Here is a 23699-nt window from a genome sequence, read left to right as displayed (position 1 = left end):
TACTAGTGAATTAAATCCTGATGTTCATCTCGTGTAAACATACTTTGTATTATATGTATATCAATGTTTCTTAGCCTTTATATGATATAAAATAATCCAGAAAGGGGTCGACTGAGGTCTTATTACTGAGGTTACTGTCATGTGATCGAAAACAAAGATTATTTATGTGCAAGATAGATATCCCGCCGCATTTTGTCTGAAACAAGCAGCTAATGTAGAAAATGACCATGTTATCTAACTGAAGCTGTGTGTTAGAGCACCGTAACATATCAACATCATATAACTTACATGTTGTATTTACAATACATCGTATGACGTGTGAATGGGGTTTACTTCATGCTTCAGAGAGCAGGCGACTGTCGAGGAAACCGGAAGTGGTGTAGGGGGAGTGTTTCGTCCCGGAAGTGTGTCTTCGCTTCGTTGAGCAAGTTCCTGGGATGAAAACAAACACAACACACACACAAACACTCAGACACTCACACACACAGAGGAAGCTCTTACAGAAAGCTGTGTGTGTGTGTCACTGATCTTCCTGCTGTCTCATCATGCTCCTCAAATCATGTTGCATCTACTCCACCGGAGTCTTTTCTATGTTGTTTTTAATCGCTGGAATCGCTTTGGTGCTTTCTAACGTGTTCCCACATTTTGTGCAGTCGATGGTCAAAAAGGTGAGTGTCGCAGTTTTCAGCCTCAGATTCAAACAACAGGCGTCAACCACAGTAAACAGGTGTTATTGTGCTGATCGTGTTGCTAATGCTAGATTATTTATTAGAATTGGCCAAACAGCAGAGACACTGGCTCAGTTTCATTTCCCTGATTTGAGTTTCACTATTAAGAAAAATGTGGTCGAGCAGCTCCTGAACGTTTTACCTTTGACTCACATACAAATGAATTCCAGACTCGTTGAGCTAAACATGTGCGAGCAGCTGTATCTGTACAGTCAGAAACAACATGGAGGAGGACTAGTTATGCGTCTTAACTCTAAAATCAAGTATTTGATCAGCAAAATCCAATTGGGTCCATTTATTTATTTATTTAAGAGGGAGAGTTCTCATTAATCAGCAGATAAAATACTGTAAATCAGCCAGTTGGTTGTACAAGCTGATTTTCATTTGCTGTCTCTATAGCCAGTTGTACAAGCTAAACTGAAATAATATAAAATGATCTATCATATTTATAAATGGATAATGAATGTGCTTTATACCTACCATCAATACACAATATAACATGAAGCCACAGATACACATGCTACCTAAATCACATACGATGGAGTAATTACACATGATCACTGGTTTGGTTTATTTAAAGCCAGATATTGTTTATATTATAAATGGGTCCCAAAACCAATGCCAGTAAAATATCCCTGTTCCAATCCTATGAGGTCATATTTTTCTGCCCTAGATGATTCATGTTCATAGCTTTAAAAATGTCTGAGTCATTCAACATGTGGTATAACTGTTGCTCCCAGTCTCTGCAAACTTTATAGGATTGAAGACAAACGTGTTTTCTGTAATTCAAAGTCATTTAAAAGCCTTTTCTAACATATATGCCAATATGTGAGGTCTCCACCACAAATGAACACAATGAAATCAATACTAAAACAAGGTGTGGTATCATATTGGTGCCATAAATGTTTATTTTGCCCCTAATTCCAATCTCACTTAGGAAATATGAGGTTTCTCTTTCCAAATCTCCAGCTTTACACAAAACCAATAGGTGCGCTGCAGTACAACCTTTTAATGGTCCAGTTATAACAAGAACATGTTTGTCTTTCAACCTACAAAGTTCACTACCTAAATAAATACTGTTCAAGATATCAAGGCCCAAAACCATTGACTTTACCAAACATGACTTCTGAGATAAGGTAGTTCTGAGAGGGAAATAGAGTCAAAAATATCAAGGACTTTCACTAGTCTTAGTTTTGTGAGCCAACTCTTCTATAGATAAAGTCGGAACAAAGCTGATACAGTGCTGCAGTGACATCCGTCATCATATGACAAATGTGTCATATGATGTGAGGACACCTTAGTCAGCACAAGATGGTCTGTCTGTTCTGTTGCACAATAAAAATAACCCACTGACCTTTGTCCCCCATAGAAAGTAGTTTTGGAGAATGGAACAGAAACGTTTGAGGCCTGGGAAAATCCACCGGCACCGATCTACATGCAGTTTTACTTCTTTAATGTGACCAATCCCCTGGAGGTGCTGGATGGGGACAGACCTGCTGTGGTGGAGATTGGACCGTATACATACAGGTGAAAGTGGAAGAGGAGCAAAGCTTCAGTTTTTGTTCACTATTCGTCTATTCAATAAAACAGAAGTGCAGACGTTACAATAGGAATAGAGACACTCGGCCCCAGAGGAGAGAAAACTAAAACTATTGCACTCAAGATGTCGCCTCCTAACAAGAGTGAACAGAGGAAGCTAAATTGTCAAAAAAAGTGTTGATGTAAGTTGTCACTATTGCTCAACAATTGTTTAGGCAGTAAGGAAAATAACCTCTGCTCCAATGCATTACACTATAGTTAAATCGGATATTCAATATCATTTTCAAACACAAAATTTGTACTTTTCACGAAATGGAAAGCCCCATTTTTTTCTGAATATTCGAATACCGCAAGATTTTGTCACAAGATCTTGTTAACATTTTTCACTGGTTAAATATTTGTAAAATCCACAGACAGATTGATTTAGGACAAAATAGAATGGCACTCAGTAGAACGCATTCCTCCGCCAATGCCCAACACATGTTCTCCCCTCACGAAACCATATTTAAATTCACTAGACCCCGATTTTTATTTGGATCTGAACTTTGAGCTCGTTGTCATTGCAAACTAATAATACTTAGAATCACCCAGTTGACTGTTCGGTTTTCCCACACAGGGAGTATCGACCGATGGAGCAAGTCAACTTCCTGGACAACGACACGAAAGTAGCAGCAGTCAACACTAAAACCTACATATTCCAGCCGAACATGTCCCGAGGTCCAGAGAGTGAGCTCATCCGGACAGTCAACATCCCTGCCATGGTGAGCTGCAGAAACCAGTGTTTAACTAGATTATATGTTAGTACATCACAGCATAATATGGTTGTATTTAGTCATATTTTTCTAACTATAGTCCTCTTCTTCCTCCCTCCTTGTAGACGGTGATGGATTCGGTCAAGGACAGTGCTTTTGAAGCAAATGTCATCTCCGCCTACATGAAGTCCACTGGTGAAGAACTGTTCACCACCCGCACAGTAGGGGAGCTGCTGTGGGGATACGAGGACCCCCTGCTCAAAGCCCTCCACCTTGTAAGACCTGAAGTGGATGTTGTTTTCGGACTCTTCTCCAAGGTTTCAGGACATTTTTGTATACAAAAGAAATAACAATAATAACTGTTTTAAACAATGAGAACAGCTTTTCACTCTTGGCTTTATTCATTTTCTTTCTAGAGCAATGCCTCCAACGATGGTGATTATGTTTTCTTCACTGGACGGCAAAACTACAAGGACTTTTCTAGAGTGGACACGTGGAACGGGGAAAGGTAATCACTCAATCCACTCTCCTCCAGGAGAAAATGATAGAATTATCTATCACTCTATACAAACAATAGGATTCATTGATCACATGGAATTTAAACGTGTGGTGAGCACCTGGTTGTATCACGTGATCAAGGCTCGTTTCACTCTGGTTGATGAGATTAAGAAAGCACAAGGTGAGTGTCCTGTTAGTTCTTCAATGCCTTTGACACATCAGTCGATGAAATGATTATTTACGTTCATCAAGTCTTTCACAGTCTCTCCTCAGAGGTTTTTAATCTCACAAATTCACAGCAGAGTCCATCGTCTTTCTCTACCCTCGCAGATCTTTCTTTCATCTCAGTCTTTCACGCGTTTCACATTCTTCTGTTGTCTCTCCGTCAGTAAAGTTTAATGATCGATGCTACTCTCGTCCTTTATCTGTCATTTAAAAACAGACCTACAGGTGGATAGTAAAGCTCAGCACAAAGACCGAAATATTGAACGATTCCTTTAACATACAAAGGACGACTGTTCAGCAAAAGCAGCAGCAGCTTTGGCTAAGCTTCCCATCACGTAATATCAACCTGACACAGCTTTAAAACCTATTTATGACAACACATTGGTGAGCAGTCATTCAATCATACTGCAAAACAAAAAGTGATGAACTGTTTGAGTGCTGGGGCCGACGTAATTCCTGCAACACCCATGTTTTTAAATGCACAATATATAAATGAAAAACTGATGCAATAAGAGAACTTACATCAGAGTTTTATTGTGCATGTCTACAGCTCGTTGAACTGGTGGACGTCTGATGAGTGCAACATGATCAATGGAACCAACGGAGCGTTTTTCCACCCAGTCCTCACCAAGAACGAGACCCTCTACATGTTCACCTCCGACCTGTGCAGGTGGGTGATACAATGTGGATTCCTGACTCAGCCGGCTTCGGACAAACATTTTCTGAAATGATATCTGGGTTCTTGTTGGGACATTGGGTCACATATTAATGACTATTTTCCACTGCACATGCCTGTGATCGGCGAAAACAAGCTACAAGCATATGTCTCAGAGACAGTGTAGCACAAACTCAGTGCAGCTCACATTACAATGTCTTGGACAAGTGCAGACAGAAAACTGCACTTTAGAAGGTGGACACTTTTACACAACTGCCTCAGAGCCACGATGCTCGGAGACTAAGTGCTGTGTGTTCACCAGTGTTACTCAGCACTCACCAAACCATTACATATATTCATCTGATGAGAATGTTCAGATGTCGATTTCATTGTTATACACAGTATTACCCCCAAATGTTTTTGATGGGCGTCTTGGTGGCTGCTGAATGTTTTCTTAAAAGTAAAGTCCCCTAAAGCAGAATTGAGGCTAGTTTACTCTGAAAGGGATTTAGATTTGGACGTTATGTTATTTCTTCATGTTTGTTTTGTGTCTATTAAGCACCACTCAGCCTTAAATCCTCTTTTTCACAGTGGTCAATATGAACGTGACTTCAGTTAGTTGTGGGGTTTTGCTTCCTCTATTGCTGACCATTGTTTTTCTGGTTTTCCGTATCTACCTGGCTTGAGTTGTACAGCAGCTTCACTCGCAAGAATGTCTCCCTAAGCCGTCCCCCTGTATTATTCAGGTCTGGATATTGGATTGAGCGCACCAGTTTGGCCTGGCTGGTCAGTATTAGGCTCTTTAATGAGGTCACTGTTACGATGATACCTGTTTGGAGCTGCTTAAAGAAACTAATATCAGCTCTCTTTCATATGTCAAAACTGAGTGAAGCAGGTGCACGTCACAGAAGGGTTACAGTTTCTGAGGCAGTTGGGATGTAATCAGGTTTTTAGTAAATCAGCTCACCACAGATCTGTAGAAAATGAGTACAACCCCCCCACACACACACACTTTTGTTGCACTTTCAGCTTCATGGAATGTATTTGTGCCTGCAAAGATTAACCAGCATCTGACTCTGTTTCCAAGGTCTCTTTACGCCTTGTATGAGGGGGATGTGACCGTGAAGGGGGTCAACGGGTATCGCTTCGTTCCCCCCAGCGAGGTTTTTGCCAATATGACCGTGAACCCAGCAAACGCCGGCTTCTGTGTCCCGGCTGGAAAATGCCTGGGCTCCGGGCTGCTGAATGTCAGTGTGTGCAAACAAGGTACATGAAAAATACAAAACAGAACAAGGTTTCGTTGTGTCACTAAGGCAAATGTAGTCCAGGGGTTTGGCCAGTGCTGTTGTTTATCTGAATTTGTTTTCTGTGTTTAGGAGCTCCCATCATTATGTCCTCACCACACTTCTACCAGGCAGATGAGAAAATTATAAAGGATGTATTTGGCATGGTGCCTAAGAAGGAGTACCACGAGACGTTCATCGATATCAATCCGGTAGGAAGCTCAACTGAAACACTTCATTTGTTTAACCTCTGTTTATCTAAGCCTTTTATTTTGTTAAACTATTTTACAGTCAAAATGAGTTGCAGTGGAGTAGAGAGATGGTTTGAAATCTGTTTTTGTGACAGTTACATTCATCTACCACTAGATGGTGAAAGCGTCTGTAAAAAGTGGTTAAAAATTAAATCGGCTGCCATCAGAGAGAAGCTTCAACAGCTCTTATCCTGTGTAATAATCACTTAGTTTAGCCTGTGGTAAATCTGAGATACAGAAAATCATAAAAAACATTTTAGGAGAATGACATCTAGCCAGATATCTACTCACTGGTGTGGAATTATAAGAATTTTAAACCTGTGAATACATCACCAGTTGAAAAGCAAATCTTTAAATCCGTAAACTACCTATTAAAATGTAGTAAATGTGTGAGAGAAGTACAATCACATATTCTGTGACGCATCAAACACCTTAGTGCAAAATACATTTTCACTTTGGTTTTGCAGTATTTTGTGCGAGTGGTGGTATCATGCACCACCGGTCAACATCCACAGACATGAATGAAGATATTGACCGTTGTGACAAAATGTTTAACAATTTATATTTCTGCTCCTGAATATGACACAACTTTGAATGTGGCATGAAACTGACCAAGTCTCAAATGTTTGTGCAGTTATAAAAAACTTGAGGTCAAAGACTTTAGCAGTAATGCAGTGCTTGCTTTGTTTTATTATTGACACAGGCATTGTTCAGTCAAACTAAATTTTAAGAAATGGATTGTGTTGCAGGAATATAAAGGAGGGTGAAATGTTTCAGGAATGGTTTATTCATTTTTTCTTTTTTAAACAAACCGTGGAACAATTTCGAGAGTCTTTGAACCCAGTAAACAAGCTGCTGTTTTGACTGTTTATGCTCCTTCCAATATTTTAATGATGCAACTATGAGATCACAGCGACAGATCAAAGTTCTTTTAAGCATGTCATAAATCCAGGGTTGATCATATTCATGTGTATTAGCAAACTAAATCAATTACCAACACCAGTGCTGTGATTTTCACACCACCTACAATAAAGATGTACGCAGGCACATTCCTGTTACAACAGTCACATTGAATATATGTTTGAAAACTCATTTACTGATAAATATTTGCAACTTAATGATCTTGGAAATAATACTGAGTATCTCTGTATATGTTGTTGTTGAAGTACTGAATGCACTATGATGAGGAATAACTATTGATCCACCAGTCTGATGTTAGTTCTGCACACGTATCACCACTGTTGAGTTCCCATTAAACCTTTTTGTTCCTGACAGTCTCATTCTGTTTTGCAGCTGACAGGAATCATTCTGCAGGCGGCAAAGCGGCTCCAGATCAACGTGTATGTCGAGCAAATTCCCGCCTTCAGGTAATCACCTCATGGGTTTCATCACCATCCTCTTAGCAATTGAAATACAGCTTCTTTTTTTAATAGAAACCATCAACATAGTGGCTCAGAAGGAAGCTGTAATGGCTCAATGACGACCTATGTGTGGGGAGGTTTGCCAGTAAGATAAGTGTAAAGCAATTATGCCACCATCATCAGTGTGAATGGACTTTTGGACAGTGGAGACTCACTTGTTATGCATCTGCCCGGAATCTGAAGGAGGAAACAGCAGATGTCAAATATCATGTAGAAAAATGTAATGTTCACTATAATGTGACGCATACAGCCACCATTTGTTTTCTGAATATCACTTTCATGGCATTTTTTATTTTTAACTTAAAATTACTCACAGGAACATCGTCAATGAATATTAGAGGTAAACATTGTGAATTCTTTAATTTTTTCAGTCAAACAGGAAACGTGAGGACAGTGGTCTTTCCTGTGGTTTACCTAAATGAGGTGGGCCACACACACACACACACACACACACACACACACACACACACACACACACACACACACACACACACACATCAATTCCTTATTAGAGTTTAATTACTCTCGTTTTTCAATACACACTGTACATGATTTTGTCTTTTAAAATTTAAATGTTTGCTTCATCTGCTCTGGATCTAATGGCCGTTGAGACTGATGAGGTGTTTTTGATGTTGTCTGTTCCCGTCTCAGAGCGTCGTCCTTGACGACACATCAGTCTTGAAGTTGCGGGCGGTTGCCGTGGAGCAGAATGTGGTGGTGAACATTCCATTCATGCTGATTGGTCTTGGCATCATTCTGGGTGGAATCTTCATGTTATTAATGTGTCGACTCAAGGTCCCCGAGGTGAGTGTTTGACATGAATCAGTTTGTGACATAGCAACTTGAAAGAAGTGAAAACTGCATTCTCTCTAATATTCCATTTAAATTGATTTAAAACAGAGCAATAGTTGAGCTGTAGTGGCAGATCTGGATCCTCCATGTTTGGAGTCAGAGATACTAGCAGGATGATGACAGAGGGAAAAGCACAAACTGTGGGAGAGAGAAAATGAAAATTTAATCCCGGTCAGATATAAATACCTAGAGAGGGAATAACCTTTAGTGCTGCATCACTATCGGGTTGATGTGGACAAAACTCAGCAGAGAACAGTAATGAAAGAATCTGGTTTTGATCGGCGTTAACCGTCTTTTGTCTGTTTTTTATTTTTCAGAGCACAGCTGCTGAACGAGAGCCGCTGCTCTCATCATAGCACCAAACTGCAAGTGAAAAGACGACAGCTGCCATGTTCTCAGTATAATTCAACATTTCAACATTTCAACAGTTCAGCGGCTCTAAGGGTTTTAACCATTAACCCCCCAGTAACAGTTTCACAGTTTCCATTGTAAAATAGGATTCCTGTATTATTTTAATCAATGGTTTAAGAAGTCTTTTGTGTTGTTTGTTGCTCGGTTGGAACTAATGTTTTAATTAGTGATGATGCTTAAATCCCTTTTTTATATATTAGGTTCTTTAATTGAGTGTTTTTGATTTTATTTATAAGTATGGGATTTTAAACCTGAACAGATTAAATCCTCAGACAAATTCTAAATTAGATCCAGTGTCATGTTGATATCGAAGGAGTTTGATGTCTGGAGAAAGTTCAGTTGGATGTTTTTTGTTGAGACGTGTCTGCAGTTCTACGTGAACCAGATGAGTTTCATTTTGAAAACAAGTTCTCGATCGTAGCTTTCAGTGAAAACACAGTAATCAACATGTAAATACTCCGACAGCCAAATAGTATTACTTCAACATTAGCGGTAAATAAAGGCTCAGTTTGTCTCATCTCGTGATGGAATATCCTCGTAGTTTCACCCACTAATTCCAACATGTTGGCATGAATGTGTGATTTTTCATTCTACTGATATTATGTTAAAGTCAGTGTATAAACCGCTTCCTGCTAGAGACACTACTGATAAATGTTTGCCAAATGCCATTTCATAATGTTTTTTCAAAACCACTAGGCTTGGTCTATGGTTTGTGTGGTTAATGCCTGCACTTTCTAGACATTTTATCACATTGCTTCATTTAAAGGTTTCAGGGGAAAGGCTTAGTTTTTATTTGGCTATTATATGTATATATATATATATATATATATATATATTTATAATGTACTGTTTTTAACCGTTGTTCAACACGCACCTCTGTCAAGCTTGTCTCATGTTGTGACGTTTGTCTTGTACGTTAAAGATCATGTTTACACTTCTGCTTCTACATATTTAACTCAGTATGTAATAACAGTTTACTCCTAACAGGTCACATATCTATCACTTTGCACAATGTCTCGTCACTACTTCAATAAACTGTGTGATTCATTAAATCTATGCGGGTGTGTTTCCTATTTCCTACCCGGACGTTGCGTCAAAAGTGACACGACTTGATAAGATGCCGTATCGTCACCTTTTTACTCTTGGTCTGCAGCTTTATGACGAGTCTGCAGATATCGGAAATTTGTGTTGAAATAATTATACACACACACCTATTGATTTAGACGGATGAATCATCTAATAGAACTAATAGTTAGTGGAGCATTTTGAAAGACATGTTTCCACTGCATGCCAGGCTAAGCTAATTGTCTCATGGCTGTAGACCGTCTCCATCTCGTCTAACTCGGCAGGAAAGTGGATGGATCTTGATTTAAAAAAAATCTGACCTGTTCAGGAGACTAGTATTTATAAATGTTTGCATTTGGGTGCAGATCCAAATAAAAATCTTGTATTTATTTGGATGAATTTAAATGTGGTTTCTTGAAGGGTCTGTGGGGCCTTGGTGGAGGTGATCGCTCTCTGAGTGCACATCTCGCATGAATGGAGTCTCCAGGCGTGAGGTCAAAGCGAGAATGTCTGCAGCTCATGACCTATGTTAAAGGTTTCAGTTCGACACCTCCGACGTGGAATTGCCCTCAATTACCAGGGTAAAGTGTACTTTGGCTCCCTGGAGATAAACCTCTGTTGTCTTTATAAAACTGATAACTACCACCAGGCAGAGACGTCTGCATAGTTGGCTTTGACTTCAGGTCACTTTTTCTGCCAAACTTCAGCCCTCAGAATGAATCTGTAAAATCTGTCACAGGTTAACTCCTCCCCGACCCGATTAAAGACTTAAATACAAGTGGCATGGGGCAGCACACCAGGCCTGCATCTCTCCAAGGACCTGCATCCAGCATGAGGACTCTTCAGGAGAAAATCATTGTTCTTACAGCTCTTCTGTCGTTGATCTGTGCCGTCCAGGTAAGTTCATATACAGAGCAGATTCTTTTCCATGTCTGCAGTTTGTGATTTTAATACCACACTGTATCATGAGGGTCATCATGAGCTCCTAAAGGGTCTTATGTTTGATTTTGAAGGTCTCTTGCCTGCCTCTGCCTGAAGACTGGAATGGTTTGATCGTGCGGACAAAGCGATCTCTGTTGTGGCGTTGGAACAGCATGAAGGCCGTCGGGGCCAGCTGCAGAGATCAGTCCGAGTGTGCCACACAATACTGCAGGTAGAGCCGGGCACACGTGTGGCGCTTTCAGACTTTTCCACTCACAGATAACTGTCACAAGATTTTTATTTATATGTTCAAAGGCTTCTAACATCAGGAAATCTGAATCTTAAATGTTTTGCAATCAAATGACACTATACAATTTTAAATAGACATATTCCTTTCCTTGACTTTCATGCATCCATTTCTTTACTATATTTGTGCAGCGTGTGTAGTTGTGTCCACGTGCATTTCACATGGTGTAATAAAGTCAGTGCAATAAAGCTGCTCCTTATCTCCACAGGAACAATATCTGTTCCTTCTGGATCTCCATCTGAAGACAGAGATACACCAACACAACTCCATCAGGGAAACTGTCTGCAAAACAAACATCCGTCTTATGGACTGAAGGGACCTTCGTCGAAATGAATCCTGAAATGTTTGCTCTGATATTCTGGCCTGAACTGATGATGTGTTGGATCCTGTTTATCAGTCAGAGTCCTTTGATGTGGTGCCGCAGCAAAAACAAGCTGTAAAAGTTGGATCCACATGAACAGTAAAATGTCTCCACCTCCATTGATATTGATCTTTATTGTTTCTCTGAAGTCCATAGACAGGTTGTTCACATCTGCAACATGATTTTAATACAAAATATAAATATTCATGCAATGTTTGAGTTTATTGGTTCATGTTGGTATTTATTTGTACATATTGTAAGAAATATAAATATGCAAATATACTATACAAATACATATATATGCATCTTAAGAGTTTTCTTTGCCCCAAACTTTGTTTGTCTTTAACTATGAAAAAAAATCTAATAAAATAATTATTAATAGTTATTTTTATCCTTTTAGTGCGATGAAATAACTTGGGAATAAAGTATTGGTTAATAATAAAACACCAAGAATGATGAAATCAAATCAACATATTTAATATTGCATTTTGGAGATGCTAAAAGGAATAGCTGACCGTTCATTTTTACCACTGGGGGGTGCACTGAGCCAGGTTCACTGAGCTGAATAATGCATCAGCCCATTGTAATGTTATAGCACTGAGCTTTACACTGTATTAATATTCATATATGAACTAATATTGAATCAATACTTTACACTGTATTCATTTATAAACTGATATTGAATCAACAAATTAAAAAGGTAAAAGTGAAATTAATTAATTTTCATCAGTTATAAAGATGAAAATGAGAAAATATGAAGAGTAAAAGTGTTATAGTGGTAGAATGAAGTTGTTTTTGATTTAAACTTATGTTTCTTTAATCACACTAATGTGGCTTTATGCCTCATTTATGCATTTTTTAATTGCCACCAAATAAATAAATACAATTCATTGATTTATTCATTTTAAATTGCGAATATTAAACTAGTCTTATTGCAAATATTAAGAAACTGAGGAATACTGCCAGATAATGAACAGTAACATGACCAGAATGTTATACTGTTAGAATTAATCATTATGTTTTTGTTTTTAAGCTGTGTTTTGCCTCTAAAAGACAAAGAAACAACAATAAATAAATACAATTAATTCATGAATTCATTTTCATTTTTTTTAAATGGTGTATATGTTTTATATTTGTTATTCTTAGGCTGTTGGTTATATTTTACTATTTATATTTATCTATTTTATACAAAACATGAATATATGGTGTTTACAGCCTTTTTTCTCTTGCCTGGTGTTTTGGATGCTCTGATTGGCAGAGACGTCTCTCTCTCGCTCTCTTCTCATTGGCTAAAGACGCGATGACGCGTTACCTCCATCAGCCGGCGTGGGTATCGGGACCGCAGCTTCTCCCCGGACCTCAGAGTCAGAACCGGCTCCACGGTGCAGCTCCGCGGTGTGACACTCACTAAGTACCGGGTTAACACATCTGGTTCTACAGCTGGAAGCATCTGCTCTTTGTCGCTTATTCTGACGTCAAAGGTTCGTCGAGCTCGCGCATGTTTTTTTTAATTTTTATTATAAATGTTTGGTTGCGTATTTTGGACCGAACCGCACCTGCAAGTCAGAGTCAGCAGAGTGGAGCGGAGGGATATCACCTCAGACTGAGCACTGCTCCCAGGTACGTGTTTATCTGAGAGGATGAGGAGGAGGGTGTGTGTGTTGTTGATGATGATGATGATGATGATGATGCTACTTTTGTCATGAATTGCTCCTTCTGTATTGTGTGCAAACTTGTCCTACTTTAGCCACTTTTAACATTTTATTTGAAAATCATTCTCTTCATGAAATCCAAAACACACACACACACACACACACACGCACGCACACACACACACACACACACACACACACACACACACAGTTTGCCCAGCTATCCTTATTAGCTATTTGTTCCATTCATTGTGGGCAGCCTAACCAAAACCTCATCCCTAACCTATCCCTGACCAATACAGGCCTAACCAGGACCAATACAGGCCTAACCTCAACTAGGACCAATACAGGCCCAAATTCAACTAGGACCAATACAGGCCTAACCTCAACCAGGACCAATACAGGCCTAACCAGGACCAATACAGGCCTAACCTCAACCAGGACCAATACAGGCCTAACCAGGACCAATACAGGCCGAACCTTAACCAGGACCAGGATCCATACATGCTAAACTTTAACCAGAACCAATTCATGCCTAATCAGGCCCTATACATGCCTAACCTTAACCATAATTATGACTAATTCATGCCTAACCTTATCCATAACCAGGACCAATTCATGCCTAACCCTAACCTAACCACAATTCACATCTTACCACCTTAACCAGGACCTCAGAAATGGCCCTATTAGCACTGGGCCTTGGTCCCCATCAGGTCTCCACCCTGACAAGCTCAAAAAGGTCCCAACGAGGTAACAAAAATGAGGAAATGAAATCACACACACACACACACACACACACACACACACACACACACACTGTCACTTAGTTGTGAGTGAAAGTTGAGCTGTAGTGACGTATCAGCAGCATCACGGTCGGAGTCTGTCACGACAACAAGAACAGAGACTCAGACACTCAGAAAGTCAGACGCCTCTTCACAGACCCACAGTCTCCTCCTTCAAGACGACTGAGTCGACCTGACAGACATTTCCAGTGAAGTAGTTCCCTTCATCACAACCATCTCAGTGCGCTCCAGTATCCAGACGACAGAGTTCTGTGCCATGGATTTTAATGCTGCAAGTTTAGGGGACTTCCTGCAGCGATGAAACACGCAGGAGTCGTATCCGCTTTGCAGTGAAATTGTTAGTCCTCTGCAGACGACTCGTCAGTCACAGTGTCCTAGTTTCCTGTGGAGCTGAACTGTTGAACTGTGACAATACGCAGAGAACGGATGGATCCAGATTCAATCATATCATCATAACACATTACAGGAGGCACTAATTACATGTTAACATATTGATTTTATTATGATGATCATGAGAAAAACACATTTTTTTAATTCTTTCCACATACACGTCAGGAGCAGTGTTGGCTTCAGAGTGAGGCTCGAGGACAAGACACCAACTTTGTGATTAGGGGCCAGTGAAAAGGGAAGAATGGACACACACACACACACACACACACACACACACACACACACACAGAGAGAAAGAGAGACACAAATCCTCAAAAGTGCCTCAGTTTTCAGATCACAAGAACACAACCGTGGTTTTCTTTACATCATTTTGATAGATCCCCTTCATGAAATGGCAGGTCTGAGCAAAAACATTTTACACAGCAAAAAGAATTGGATCAAAGTATTGATCTTTATGCTTTACAGTGCAGAATAAAACCCCTCTGGTGATGGAGGGATGCACTAATAATCTGCCCTGCACCTCAAAGCAACATGAATATCATTATATGTATTTAAAATAAAACTAGAGACAAATGTTTGGGATTTTCAGCTTAAGAGAATTAAATTAAATTAAATGAAATTCAAGAATGAATCTGTCTGTTCTGTGGTTTTTGTGTTAACATTGCACCGTAAACACTGATTAACCAGATTTATCATGGCTGGTGCTCATGATGAGAGGGTTCTGTAAATGTGCGTTACTGCCTGTGAGCATGTTATTGACGTGTTGACTCTTTGTTGCCATGGTAAGGCTGTTGTTATTGTAGCGGCGTGACGATAAAGAGGATTACAATCCTCATGGTCGTCTGTGCCAGATGTTTAGATTGTTTACACATCATGTGGCTGCAGACAGTAGCACAGCGGTTTAACAGCCCTGAACTGATGCCTGTGACACAAATGAAGGTTAAATTCCATCTAAAATATTTCATCTCAAACATGATTTTCCATCTACTTTAAATTCGTAACACAGCGTCAGGGTTATGTATTACCATTGAAGGCAGGTATCAAAAGAGTGGTAATTGTATCCTAGCAACACTAATAATATTTAATGACATGAATGATCTCTATTCACTTTGCTTTCTTCTTCTCTAAGATTAAGTGTCATCAAATATTTCACATCCAGCTTCCTGATGTTTTCTAATCACCTGTTTACCTGGAAATGATCTTTTTGTTGCATTTCATGATGAGATGACGTTTACTATGATGTTACTAAGCGTGGTGCGTCTCCAATCAGGAGCAGTATGTGTGACTACGACTCTTGGCTTTAACTAAACTCATGTGGAAAAGTATTTACTCTCAGCAGAGCCAGCGGAGCATCTCTGCAGTGCAGCTGCCCTAGTTACAGAGCAGCTGAGTAAGAGGGAGAGATGCTGGTTGGCTCAGGCAGCGAGAGGAGGAGTTAGTAAATGGTTGACTGAATCGTGGAGGTTTGGCTGTGTTGGGGGCTGAGGGCCAGATGCAGAAAACACAGTTTTACTGGGGGACCAGTGAAGTGAAGTGATGGAGCAGACTCGGACAGCTGGAGTCTTCAGGTGTTCTCTAGATATTTATCTTTTTTCTGCTCTGTCTGCAGCTCCTACGCCAGAATTAAACACACATTTTTCTTCACTAACCACTTAAAAAAAATAATTGGATCCCTGAGGCGCTGAGCTTGTTTCAGCTCTGCAGCTAGAAAAGCCACTGGATTATTTTTGACACCTACAGAAGTCGTGTTCACTCATGAATGTGTGTTTGTGATGAGACCTGAATTACAAAGATCACTGAGGCCAGAAAACCCAGCAGCCGACTCACAGGGAGATAAAAACAAACACTTCATATGCAGCAAACACCAAAAACAAGTAAATGATTTATACAAATAACATTTACATGCAGCATGTCACCATTGTCAGGACAAAATTCAAAATGTTGAAATTTTAGGAAATCAAATTGGAAATAATGTCACCTCCTCCCTCATAGAATCCCTCAGTTCAACTTTATCATTGCATGAAGAATTCTGCACTGCTGATAATGTCTGATGAGCCTCAGGAAGTGTATTAAAGATCCATTAAACGTTTGAATTATATCCATTTTTAATTCTCATTATGTTCTCATGGATTTTTTATCAGATTTCGACAACCAGCCTGTGCTTGATCTGAATGTGCAGCAAGAGTAAAGTCTCTATTTTCTACTCGTCTATTTTTACTACACTTACAAGTGATTGTGTTCTTGCAGGATTTAATTTTAGGAACATGGAGCCAGTTTCCTTGGTCCAACCTCATCCAGCGTTATGATTGGAGCATCCAGTCTCTCAGGCGACACCCTGATAGCGTGCCACTTCCCTGTGGTCCAGCTTCCCACATGGCAACTTCCTGTCCAGGACTTGTGCAGCTCGGCCAAGAGGTCCGGCCGTCTGTGCGCCGTAGGCCTGACCCGAGCTGTGTCGCTCCCAGAGCAAGACTCGCTCAACCGAGAACAAGGCTTCGTCGGTGGCAGGAGACCTTTCTCCAGCAGCTACAGCAGACTCAATGAGGACCGAGCAGAGGAGGAGGGGGGGGCCAGCGACAGCAGCGGGAGATACGACTCCACCTCATCACCAGAGGAGACGAGCTCCTACCTGAAGAAGGAAAGCTCTGAGACGAGAGGCAGTGTGAGTTTGTCACCAGAGGAGACGAGCTCCTACCTGAAGAAGGAAAGCTCTGAGGTGAGAGGCAGTGTGAGTTTGTCACCAGAGGAGACGAGCTCCTACCTGAAGAAGGAAAGCTCTGAGGTGAGAGGCAGTGTGAGGTCGCACAACTCATTCCTTCCCTGCACACAGCTCGATGAGGATGAGGAAGATGAGGATAGCGATGGAGATAATCTGCACAGATATCACGAGGACTCCTCTTTTCTTTTGCATGGAAATTCTAATTGGCCACTGAGTAATGGTGCCAGACATTACGCCGTGCCCCTTGGAGACATGGAGGGTGAATGGGGCAAGGAAGGGACCGTGCTGGGAATTGAGAGCAACCAAGAGTGGCTGTCTAACCAGCCCAACCCCCTGGACTCTCATGTGAACAGATCTGGTGTCACGAGGATGGCCTGTGGAGAGCAGGACTCCGACAGACACAAATGTTCCCCGGAGGTGATGTCTAACACAGAGTATGTCAGCGACTCTTCCTGCAACAGTTCAGATGGCGTCTTGGTTAACTTCTGCACGATGTACAACCGGAGCAACAACCCCGCCACACCTCGTGACCTCAGCAGTCCTGCATTTCCCCCATCTCAGTCGCATGAGGGATCTGTGTTCCTCAACCTCCATCCTGTCCCCCAGACTCGGACCGAGGACCTCCAACAAGCTGACATGACGGGTAACTCTCCCCAAAAAGATGAGGTCGACTTGACGCCCTCTGCTTCCCGCTGGTCACCTCAGGGCCTCGACTCTAACTGTAACCTGTTCTCCCTGGAGCCGCTGCCCCCGGGTCTCTCCTCTCTGGAGGTATCAGACCTGACTGCCTGTCTACAAAGCCAGAGCACACTGGCCATTGAGACCAATCAGAAGTACTACAAGCTTGTGACCTGCGACCTCTCCTCCCAGTCGCCCAGCCCGGCCTGGTCCAGCGTCAACAGCTGCCCAGAGGGTCCGAGCAGAAGCAGCCCCCTCCCTCCCTCTGAGCACCTCTTCATCCATTATGTGAAAGAAGGACCTCACAAAGAAGAGAAGAAGGTAATTAATACACTTCTGATCGTACTGTGTGCAGTAGAGTGGATACATCTGCCAAGCAACAGTCCCCTTATAACACCACATTTAAATCCACTAGATACAGATTTCCCCTAAAGAGAAACAATGAGTGATTATTAATATTTTGCAGCCTAGGTTATCATAGATCTGTACAGCATTAGTAAATGAATAAAGCTTTTAGTTATACCTGACAGTATAATCCTTTATAAAGGCTTAAAAGGCTTAAAAGTGTTGATTTGCTTCTATAAATTAAAGCAGTTCTATTTTTTCTCTTCCTTTCAGGACAAAGTTGATCAACAAAAAGAAAACATGTTCTCCTCCCACTTCCAGACCGATGATTACCAGGCTGCCTCCACCTCCACTGACAAAGGATTCTGCAGGAGGAAACATACAGACAGCATCCAGGACCTCTGCCGCACGCCCTGTTCACTGTGCCCCAGCCCGTGTAGCCCACAGAGCAGGAAAGGCCAAAACACAAGTGATGCGTCCATTCAGCCATCTGGGATTCTGAACCGGGAGCACTGTTATACTGACGCTGCTGAGGAGGGTAAGGGAAGCGGGGGAACACAAAGCACATACCCATGCAAAGATATCAGAAAAAGATGAAGCAGTTTTTGTTCAGTGTAAAATCTTAAATCTGTTTCTCTTTCTCTTATCCTCTCTACCTCCTCCTAGGCGCGTGTTCATTGGAAAACGCACTGGTGCGCTACAGTAAAGCCCAGAGGCCGACCTCGCTGCCCATTCAGCCCTTCGTTCTGAGTCCCGCGGACAAACAGCAGACTCAGGCGCAGCACCTGGGCTGTCTCCTGGAGCAGTACATCAACCAAAAGAGCAGCAGGTCCAGCAGCTCCGAGCCCGGCCGCAAGGGCAAGGGCAAAAGTAGTCGGTGCTTTTCTAATCTTCAGCCATCGCCCACGAGCAGTCGCCGCCCCATCTTCCTTGAAGCCCCGTCAAGCTCTGATACCTGCTCCACCTGCACGCCGAGCCCGGAGTGCTTCGGCCGCAGACACACGTGGAGCCAGGCCAGCAGAAGCCAAGGACGTGTCAGTCCGTGCACATCAAAAAGCAGCCTGGGTCCATCTCACACCAGCCCAAAGCCCAGGTCGAGTCAGGAGCTGGATAAAACATGCTCAGGCACAACTCAGACTAACAGTTGTTTAAATCTGACCTCGGCTCCAAATCAGTCGAGCCGAGTTAAAATTCCCACCTGCGAGGACCTGATCGAGCTCACCCCTGAGCAGAGCTACGTCGACCATCAGCCCCAGAACAACACCTCCTACCATTCAATATTCTCTCATACACCCCCCATTTTACCCCTAACCACTGATACACGTCACCCAAACCTTCAGGTCTCCTCATCCACCCCCACATTCTCACAAACAGAAAAGAAACTGCCACATCGCAGAGCTACACCTTCAGCCGACTCTGGCTTTTTCCACGGGAGCTTCACAGCTGCCCTCTCCTCGGTCACTCCTCTCTCCTCTTTGAGTTCTCTGCTCTCCTCTGCTGCGTTTGGCCTCCATCCACAGCAAATGCAGGACTCTGCCGGGCACAGTGGGAGACAGAGTCAGAGTCAGCACAGTGAATCTCTGATCCTGAGCGACAGGCCGCCAACAGAGTTCTGCCTCTCGCCTGAAACATCGTATGAGTCCCTGTCTATCAGCCATCTTCAGAGGAGAGGTGAGGGTCAACTCATCACTGACACACTAGCGTATGACACACATAAGAATCTGAATGGGGTAAAAAGTGACTCGGTTGCAGGAACGACTCAAGGATTCCACCGTAATTGGATTGGCTATTCAGTGATGAGCCGCTGAGAACAGCAATAAAATCTCACTGTGCTGCAGCAGTGCCTTCAATACCCTGAAGGGGCTTTCTTTCAAACATGACCTATTTTTAACTCTCCCTGCTCGGGATTGGCTGAGCCTCCTGCTCTGCAGCCTATGTGAGTGAGGCTGCAAGAGAGCGAGAGGGAGAATGATGCGGTAGAAACGGTGCTAATGATTTATTACGCACCTAATCATTTTGTTTCAGTGCTGCCATATGGAATCTTGGTGCCAATGTAATTACATAAGTGTGAACCCTGAGATGGGGGATTGTCCGTGGAGGTATCTGCAGCAGCGGTGGAGAGGTAGTGTGGTGCAGCACTGCAGGCAGCGTCAACATGCATAAAGAATTCACCGTGACATTTGCAGAGGCTAGCCATGAGATGAAGAAAGGCAGACTGTGAGGGAGGCAATTCAATCAGGGTCACTGCTGAAATGGAAAACTGACTCAATTATCTTCTGCTCTCGTTCACATTTGCATTCCAGCAATAGGTTAAATACTGAAAGCGCTCTCTCTCTTTCATCTTTCCACTGACCTAGTTCATAAGGAAAATCTTTAAAAAATTCATTTAATTTATTAAGGAGTCTTTCAAGTAAAAAATAAATCTGATGACACTGTTAAGATAGATATAAAATCGCTGCACTAAAATTAATATTGTGGAAGATTCTTGAAACAAGTTGATTTGCACTGGAAACAGGTTAACAGCTTATTCTAGAATAATAAGACTTTCAGCCCTCGCTCCCCTTATGAAACCACATTTAAATCATTTAGATCCTGATTTTTATTTGGATCCGCACCACATTGCACTCTCCTAAACAGACAAGTATATTTAACATCAGAATGATTATCTCAGCCTCCTGATCCTGATTAGCACCAGAGTTTAACAGGTTCTTCTTGCAATGATGTACGGAAATCTCGGAAATCGGTTGAGTAGTTTTTGTGTTATCCTGCCAACGAACATAGAACCAACCCACAAAAAAACATAACCTCCTTGGCGGGGGTAATTACATCGCTAGACTTTTAGAATGCATGAAGCATCAGTTATAATTTCAACCTGTCAAAACCTCTTTGTTGTCTATTGTCTGTAGGTTTGCTCAGATCTGTGAGCAGAGCGGTGGATTTGATCATGGCTCATTTTGGCAGCAGCAGAGACCCAGAAGAAAAGGTATGAACCGGCAGAGCTGAGCCCCTCGAGCGATGTGACTCAATGGAGGAGCGCCAAACTGCCATTACTTACATTATAGGATTGGAGTCAAATAACCTGAGTCAGCAGGAGATGTGCTGTATCATATTTATATCTCTCTGGCACAGATGCGTCTGGGGAACAGCTCTTGGAGTCCCACCATTGCAGGTCTGGTCCTGGAGCATCTGTGTCCGACGATCCAGAATATTTTAGAGGACGGGCTCAGGGATCACAAACTGGATCTCATCATCGGGCAGCGCCGAAACCACTCCTGGACGCTGGTGGACATCTCTACAAGAATAGGTATTTGTGAGTAGTTAAAGCATAATGAAGTGAATGTGATTCAAAGCGACTGTCATGAATGTAACAGCCCTTGTTGTGGGCTCTTTGATGAACTCTCTTTGATGTTGACAGGTCCATCCACCAGAGTCCTCCACAGCCTGGTGTCCAAAATCAAACAATGTCCCCAGCTCTCCAGCCACTGTATGAGAATGAGGGCCTTCATAATGGGTTTGCTTAAGTAAGGACCATCTGGGACTTAGTGATGCTAAATGATGCTAATAAAAATTACTGTAGATGAAAACCTTTATATCTTTTGATTTTGATTTGCTCTTTTTCAGCTTAAGGGCTTTGGAATTCTGGCTCAGTCACTTTCAGAGTCAAAAAAGTGAGTGAACCAACTTTAATGTTTGTTTTTCAAACTGGCAGCGTCACTTGTAACGTTGTGACCATGTTAGCATGCTGTGTTTAGCATTTTGCTGAAGTACACACCTCCGTTAGCATCCCTTTAGACCCTTAAATAATTATAAATAAGAGTTTTGACTTATTGAGACAAATTATTGTGTATGTTCTGAACTCCACAGATTTAATAACAACAAACTACCATTCTTGGGGGTTCCTGTCAATGTCCCTGGGCCAGTGTCAGCCCTTGTTTCAGGAACTGCTGCTTCTGCTGCAGCCGCTCTCCGTGTTGCCCTTTGACCTCAACCTGCTCCTGGAGCCCCGACTGTTGTGTAACAGACAGCTGTGTCCCGAGGAGCAGGGGGTCTCCCCACCTCAGCCGTGCTCAGCCCTCCTAGCGACCAACTGGCCACTTCTGCAAGCCGACAGAAAGGTGGACAGCAGCTACATCAGTCAGCAAACCAAGATGTCACAACACATAGGTGTGCATCACCAAGAGTCACCCAGTCGTCTCAATTCAAGCTCCATCAAGCTGCAATGTGGAGGGACGCAGGCCAACAGGAGCCCATGGTTAGCTCCTATTCCAGAGTGGTGCCAGAAAGAGCCTGACCTCGTGGATGGTGTGGTTGAAGGGGAGGACTGCAGCCAGAATTATGCAGATACTTGGTCTCAGATAAGTATGGACAGTAAGCAAGAAGAGAAGAGGAGAGATAAAGACAATGGGACCCTGAATGCATCAGCTTGTGTCCAGGTGGAGAGCCCCTGTCAGGGGGGGCTGCGCTGGGCCAAACTGTTTGGAGCGGCCGATTCTTCCAGCAGAGCAGAGACAGTTTCTCAGAGTCCCATCGGAGCACAAACCAGAAGGTGAGAACCATGTTCAATCAAAACAAGCACAGACTCTGTTCTTTGATTTTTAAACTACTTTAATCAGTTTTTCTTTCTTAGATCGATGAAAGTTTGACAATGTTCTCATGACGTTTCTGTGTGATTGATTTCAGACGACCATCACAGTGGCTTCATTTGGACAGATCGCAGCTTGGACTGTTGGCTCAATCCATAAAGTCAATGAAGATAGTAGCAGCACAGATAAACAAAACCAAGGACTACTGAAAACTTACGCCCCCTATGGGTGAAGGCCTATTTACTGTAGTAACAAAAGTTTCAACCTCCTGATGAATGAGAGCCAAAGCCTCAGTTTGCACCTGCCCTGTGGAGGAACTGTAAGTAGTCACTTCTGTTACTCTAATCTGTTTTCCTTGAGGGCAAAAATCAATCATAAAATGTGAATATTGACCCAAAGTAGACTGTTAAACATTCATGTGGTACAAAATCATAAATTTCTCATATTACACTGTCAGTCTCTATCCTTCCTCTTATTGATCGTCTGGAAAAAAAGAAAGAAAGCAATACACTGTTAAAGTGGCAAATGTGCCACACGCCAACCTCTTGTAGTGTCAGTGATTTTTATCGACTTGTTTTTTTTAGCAAATTCCAAGCATGGATTTACTTTAGGTGCATGAGTTGAAAAACATGCAGTCGGCTGCTATAGGTGCTTCTGTGTTTCTTTTGTTATTCTCTTGTAAATGTTTTTATAGCCGTAGAATGAGCTTCTGGAAACATTTCTGGCACTAGAATTTCAAATGTGTGCAATAGTTTGTTATAATGAGTATGTTCATGTGAGGTTTGTTCAGTTACACAACTGTCAGCCATCGTCCGGCTGTTTCAGGTACTTAGATGTGTGTAAGCTATATTTTGATAGACTGATAGTTGGATAAGAAGTAAGAAAAATATGTTCCCTGCATTGAGTAATGTGAAGTCTGTGATATTATACCACAGTATTTTCTCCTCAGCCTCTGAATGCTTCCTCTAATGCCCAGTGACAATCAAACTCTGTTAATAAAGAACTAATATATTTACCTGTCTTCTTCTTGTATGCAGTTTATCTGTGTTTGAATGTATTAGTGTGTCATACATGTTTTCATGTGAATGCAGGGCCGTTGCAACAGGGTAGGCAAAGCAAGGAATTGCCTGGGGCCCCCTGAGCTTGGAGGTGGCCCCCTCAGGAAGGCTGATTCATGGTAACAACCACTTTCTGAGAAACCCCTTAAATTATTGCAATTGCACCATGATCAGAACCTCCCTAACAAGACCCCGTGCCACT

General features: G+C 42.1%; 3 protein-coding genes across 6 annotated transcripts; all 3 read left to right on the top strand.

Annotated features, from left to right (window-relative positions):
- The first annotated feature begins 428 nt into the window (after positions 1-428).
- On the top strand, positions 429-9667 carry scarb2c (scavenger receptor class B, member 2c). The gene is made up of 12 exons (XM_034602603.1): positions 429-668; positions 2098-2255; positions 2884-3028; positions 3145-3336; positions 3436-3527; positions 4293-4412; positions 5485-5663; positions 5774-5892; positions 7225-7298; positions 7724-7775; positions 8004-8156; positions 8522-9667. The coding sequence occupies exons 1-12, from the start codon at positions 546-548 to the stop codon at positions 8558-8560; spliced, it is 1446 nt and encodes a 481-aa protein (XP_034458494.1). The 5' UTR covers positions 429-545; the 3' UTR covers positions 8561-9667.
- Positions 9668-10157: 490 nt separating this feature from the next.
- Positions 10158-11680, top strand: LOC117771821 (liver-expressed antimicrobial peptide 2). Its single transcript, XM_034602604.1, has 3 exons — positions 10158-10577; positions 10694-10833; positions 11117-11680. Exons 1-3 carry the CDS (start codon positions 10464-10466, stop codon positions 11148-11150), a joined length of 288 nt encoding a protein of 95 aa, XP_034458495.1. The 5' UTR covers positions 10158-10463; the 3' UTR covers positions 11151-11680.
- A 909-nt stretch (positions 11681-12589) lies between these two features.
- LOC117772028 (iporin) lies at positions 12590-23454 on the top strand. 4 transcript variants are annotated; one of them, XM_034602950.1, is made up of 11 exons: positions 12590-12750; positions 16362-16718; positions 16851-17832; positions 18130-18394; positions 18523-19527; positions 20763-20839; positions 20986-21160; positions 21272-21377; positions 21478-21524; positions 21721-22402; positions 22537-23454. In XM_034602950.1, the coding sequence occupies exons 2-11, from the start codon at positions 16417-16419 to the stop codon at positions 22646-22648; spliced, it is 3753 nt and encodes a 1250-aa protein (XP_034458841.1). In that variant the 5' UTR covers positions 12590-12750; positions 16362-16416; the 3' UTR covers positions 22649-23454. The 4 variants fall into 4 exon arrangements, with proteins under 4 accessions (XP_034458841.1, XP_034458842.1, XP_034458840.1 ...); XM_034602951.1 differs by having other exon boundaries at positions 12590-12889; positions 18178-18394; XM_034602949.1 differs by having other exon boundaries at positions 12590-12889.
- Positions 23455-23699: the final 245 nt, after the last annotated feature.

This window comes from Hippoglossus hippoglossus, chromosome 12, assembly GCF_009819705.1.
Source record: "Hippoglossus hippoglossus isolate fHipHip1 chromosome 12, fHipHip1.pri, whole genome shotgun sequence".
NCBI classification, from domain to species: Eukaryota; Metazoa; Chordata; class Actinopteri; order Pleuronectiformes; family Pleuronectidae; genus Hippoglossus; species Hippoglossus hippoglossus.
The sequence above is the reverse complement of the archived record's forward strand: the minus strand, read 5'-3'. Positions and strand labels throughout refer to the sequence as shown.

Bases quoted from the DNA above. Each gene is read 5' to 3' on its own strand.
- scarb2c (XM_034602603.1), top strand. From the start codon at position 546: ATGCTCCTCAAATCATGTTGCATCTACTCCACCGGAGTCTTTTCTATG. The intron at 3,337-3,435 runs GTTTCAGGACAT...TTTTCTTTCTAG, and splicing joins TTTTCGGACTCTTCTCCAAG to AGCAATGCCTCCAACGATGG. The intron at 5,664-5,773 runs GTACATGAAAAA...TTCTGTGTTTAG, and splicing joins TGTCAGTGTGTGCAAACAAG to GAGCTCCCATCATTATGTCC.
- LOC117771821 (XM_034602604.1), top strand. From the start codon at position 10,464: ATGGGGCAGCACACCAGGCCTGCATCTCTCCAAGGACCTGCATCCAGC. The intron at 10,578-10,693 runs GTAAGTTCATAT...TTGATTTTGAAG, and splicing joins CGTTGATCTGTGCCGTCCAG to GTCTCTTGCCTGCCTCTGCC. The intron at 10,834-11,116 runs GTAGAGCCGGGC...TTATCTCCACAG, and splicing joins TGTGCCACACAATACTGCAG to GAACAATATCTGTTCCTTCT.
- LOC117772028 (XM_034602948.1), top strand. From the start codon at position 16,417: ATGATTGGAGCATCCAGTCTCTCAGGCGACACCCTGATAGCGTGCCAC. The intron at 18,395-18,522 runs GTAAGGGAAGCG...ACCTCCTCCTAG, and splicing joins TACTGACGCTGCTGAGGAGG to GCGCGTGTTCATTGGAAAAC. The intron at 21,378-21,477 runs GTAAGGACCATC...GCTCTTTTTCAG, and splicing joins TTCATAATGGGTTTGCTTAA to CTTAAGGGCTTTGGAATTCT.